A 4,166-nucleotide genomic window follows, 5' to 3' on the forward strand; every position below is an offset into this window, starting at 1 on the left:
AAGTGCTCGGTCTATGCGTATTAGTCTACGGTAAGAGTTGTCCCCGTAAGAAAATGCACCGAGAAACGCCATTTACGAACGCAACGACAAATACAAACTGCCGGAACTGCCCCCTCTTAAATTACGTGTGCTCGTACAAAAAAAATGTGGAGAACAGAAGAAGCGAGAGAGAAGTGCACGGAAAACGTAGTATCCCTCGACAAATCCCACGTGTCCCGCGAGAAGGACGTGTCCCGTCTCACCGTTAACGAATAAAAATGATCAAAAACTCCTCGGAAGTTAAACAGAACTCGACTCCGCGCAAATTTCTCGATTTCGCAAATCAACAGAGAAGCGCAGTCGATCAGAGTCTGCTCTACTTTGTGAGAAGCTGGATCCATCAGTCGCATTCAGAACTCGCTGCAGAGACCGTAGACCGGAACCAGCGGACACCATCGGCTTCGAAGACCGATTGGTCAATTTTCCGTGGGCCGACGCGGAATGCCGCGGAGTTGCCAAGCCAGTGCACGGCTCGGTGTCCGAATCTGAAGCGACATCGTCGTCATCATCGGACCAAGTCTCCGGAGCTCACACGCGAGCCGAAACAGGCAAAACTTATAAAGACGGTGCGTTTGGTACACGTATAGAAATACACGACATCGCTAAAGTATTCATGAATGGTTATTATTCACGCACTGTCGCAATACGTGCTCGCAGACACGCAACTGCGCTCATTGATCACAGCGACAGACGACGGCGTATTAATGTTAGCTTCGACAATGATGTTACATCGAGAAAAACGGCATGAGAAATATTATCGGCCTGACACTCGACGGTGATCCCAGTGTGAAAACAACGGCCATTTAATAATCGTCTCCGCGGGAGATGACTTCTTTACACGTGGGACGCAGGACGAGAGTGTGCTCGAACTGAGCGGTGTAGCAGCCTTTGACGTCCACCAGGGGAGGATAAGCTTCCACAGCACCCTTCTCACATAAATCCTTCAACGCCATTTGGTACTTGGTGCAGCCAACACGATCCAGCCAACGTTTGCAGAAGGCCAAGGTACCTGAAGCCCACGAATACACACCGTTCAGATGTATCCCGATTGTCGATCTCTTTTGATTCCTCAATAATTATATACAATCGCATCAATTAATTTACATTCTCTTCAACGAGGTACGTAAAAACGCGCGGAGTACCGATCGAGTTCCCGGAGCACTCACCGAAGTGTTTATTAATGGTGTTGAGAAGAGACTTGCTGCTCTGCAATCTCAATGGCACGAAACCGGCGTCGAAGCTCTTCATGTAATGCGAACACTCCATATCGTCGTGTACCACGCCTCTACCAGTGGAGCCGAAGGTTTCAATTGCGTAGAACTCGTTCTCCTCCATTCTGGTCGCTTCGCCGCCCTTAACAATCGGCACAGTTTTCCCGGCGTGTATGCGATAAGGCGCGATAGAGTGGCCATTCAAATTTCTGATCGATTTCACCTGCGAATTTTCGGAATTTTAGAGCCCTCTATATATATTTGCCGCATAAAACTAATAATAAAGACAATTTAACCAATAATAACAAACATCGCATGTATATCACCTTTATTACAAAAAAAAATTAATATTTTCATACCGGATACGTTCTGCCGTCCAACTCGACTTCGTAAGACTCCATGACTTCTTGGATGGCGGCACCGACGTCGCACAGTTGCACGTCGATTCCGGCAGCCTCGATGCCCGTGTTCGTGGCGTCGCGCACCGCCTCGATCAGCTTGTCGTACTTCGGATTAAACGTCAAAGTGAACGCACAGTCAATAATGCGACCGTTGATGTGTGTACCGAAGTCGATTTTTGTGACATCGTCATACTCCAGGACAGTCGGGTCGCCGGCGTTCGGAGTATAGTGAGCTGCGCAGTGATTTCGAGAGCAACCGGTCGGAAACGCCAATCCAGCTTTCAGACCATCTTCTCCTATCAGTTTCCTGGCGGTCTCCTCTAGTTCGTTGCATATCTCTATCATAGTCATTCCCGGCTTAACCTGTAAATTTTCGTCGGAAATATACCAATCATTTGCATGGTATTACTGATTTTTAAAACCTAACATTTAATATTTTCATTTAAAAATATATAAATATTGTATATAATATTGTGTATGTACGTTAAAATTAATATATGTAATTTTATAACCTAATATTATGATATATTGAAATATATTAGACATTAATATTGTATGTATAAAATAAAATAAAATATTTGATATTATATTACATTGTAATTCTTCTTTGAAAAGATACACAAAAGCCCATCATCGGTTATTAAAAGCCTGTCAGATTTTTAATCGCGATTTAGAATTAAAAATTAAAGGTTAGAATTTAACGCAAATAATTTCAATTCTGATTCGCTGTTTTATTTGACTAAGTTTCAAAGTTTTAATCTGCACTCCTCAATCCCTAATATTCAGTTCGATATATGCTTAAGGACTGTTTGTTCCAACAACGACGTGTTACACACCCAATTCTTGATATGCTTCCTGGTTTGTCGATGTGCTTCAGCTGCCTGCCTCGCCTCGTTGTAGATATCATTATGCATTCTGTCGAGGGCGCGGGCTTCCTCGCTCGTGAAACGATTCTTTGCTGTTCTGTCATCTACTCTATAGGCAGGCGGGTGGTAATCCATTAATTGTCCTACAGGGAAGTTACCATCCGGGAACAACTCTGATACGGGAACAGTCGGTGGATCCGTTTGCTGCTTCATACCGCCTTTGCCTCTGGATTTGCGTTTCTTTTTCTTCTTCTTAACTTCATCGTTCTCACCGTTCTCGGCCACCTCTGCAGTAGCTTGAAATGAAAACAACTGAGTAATCTCAATTGGTATCACAATTCACCGAATGATTATAATCAATTTCAATTATATACACCAACGGATGTTGAGAATATCCTTTAGTGTACTTAATTGAAATTGATTACAATCATTTGGTAAATAGATATCAATAGTCCTATCCAGGACTATCAAATTGGGCTGAAACTTAGTAAACAGAGAGATAGAGGACTCAAGTTTACTGGTAAAAACAATCATAGATTCAAACAGGATGTATAACACCCATGTGACCAGATTTGTGGCCCAATCGGATAGATCCTTTTGGAGGAAACATTTTCAACACCCTCAAGTATATGTAATTATGGCTAACAAAAGGAGAAAATTGCGAGTTAAATTTTAATTGTTAAATTCTAGCTTCAATGTTCGCAAAAATGCAAAAGGACTAACAATAATACCTTCAGCAATTGTTTCATCATCTTTGACCTTATCTTCTTCTCCTTCTGGAACATCTGCACTGGCTTCTCCAGCACCTATTTACAAACATCTTATACTTTATATATATATATATATATATATGAATAATAATATTCTTTTATTTATGGTCCTTTTGTTCTCCTTTAAGGAATTTCATGTAAAAACAATTTTGGACAAACCTTGACTTAGAAACACAAAAAGAGACTCTGTATGTAACATGTTATAAACATGAAACGTTTTTCTCATTACTTTCAATTTACATATTACTATTTACTTAACACATGTTCAGGACAGGATATGTTGCCTGATTTACCATTGCTACAGTAGCTGCAAGACTCATCGCTTTTTTTTTTTTAGATTAAGCAAAATATGATAAGAAAGAGGTCTCATTAAGCGCGAGTAAGTCACTCTCCTGCTATCTGCAGACTGTATTTTTTAGCATAATTAAAGAAACGCAAAACGTGGAGCTGTGTTGTCCTCGAATGTTCGAGCATGGGAAACCCGAAGGCACGTCGACCTCGATTCAAACGTACCAGCCTTCTTCTTCTTTTTCTTCTTCTTCTTCTTTTTCGATGCCTCCGCCGCCCCGGTCTCGTCCTCCTCGTCGGCGAGCTCGTCCTTCTCCTCGTCCACCAATTTTTCGGCGGATTTGCCGACTTCGTCCAATACAGCCGCCATTTTCGAGAGATGTATTGGAAGATTTGTTCGTATCAACTACACTATTACGGCACGGTGCACAAATGGAGCGCTTCTTAAATAGTGTAACGTCCGGATTTATTTTGGAACATTAATAATATATTAGTATAGATCGGAGGCCCACTTGTCTGATTTCAGACATCACTAGGTTAGATATTTTATCCCTATGTTACTAGATGTAAGTACGTGCGCATATGTATATT

General features: G+C 41.7%; 1 protein-coding gene across 1 annotated transcript; it reads right to left on the bottom strand.

The window, feature by feature from the left end:
* Nucleotides 1-642: 642 nt before the first annotated feature.
* LOC106748018 (methionine aminopeptidase 2) lies at nt 643-4,019 on the bottom strand. The gene is made up of 6 exons (XM_014626156.1): nt 3,801-4,019; nt 3,249-3,323; nt 2,488-2,813; nt 1,610-2,014; nt 1,206-1,473; nt 643-1,048 (listed from the first exon to the last, which is right to left on the bottom strand). The coding sequence occupies exons 1-6, from the start codon at nt 3,943-3,945 to the stop codon at nt 843-845; spliced, it is 1,425 nt and encodes a 474-aa protein (XP_014481642.1). The 5' UTR covers nt 3,946-4,019; the 3' UTR covers nt 643-842.
* Between the last annotated feature and the right edge of the window lie 147 nt (nt 4,020-4,166).

This window comes from Dinoponera quadriceps, unplaced genomic scaffold, assembly GCF_001313825.1.
Source record: "Dinoponera quadriceps isolate SergipeBrazil2010 unplaced genomic scaffold, ASM131382v1 scaffold2662, whole genome shotgun sequence".
In the NCBI taxonomy this organism is placed as follows: domain Eukaryota; kingdom Metazoa; phylum Arthropoda; class Insecta; order Hymenoptera; family Formicidae; genus Dinoponera; species Dinoponera quadriceps.

Excerpts from the sequence above, each read along its gene's own strand:
- LOC106748018 (XM_014626156.1), bottom strand. The coding sequence starts at position 3,945 with ATGGCGGCTGTATTGGACGAAGTCGGCAAATCCGCCGAAAAATTGGTG. Across the intron at positions 3,324-3,800 it reads GAAAAAGAAGAAGAAGGCTG|GTGCTGGAGAAGCCAGTGCA; the intron begins GTACGTTTGAAT and ends GTTTGTAAATAG. Across the intron at positions 2,814-3,248 it reads TGATGAAACAATTGCTGAAG|CTACTGCAGAGGTGGCCGAG; the intron begins GTATTATTGTTA and ends TTTCATTTCAAG.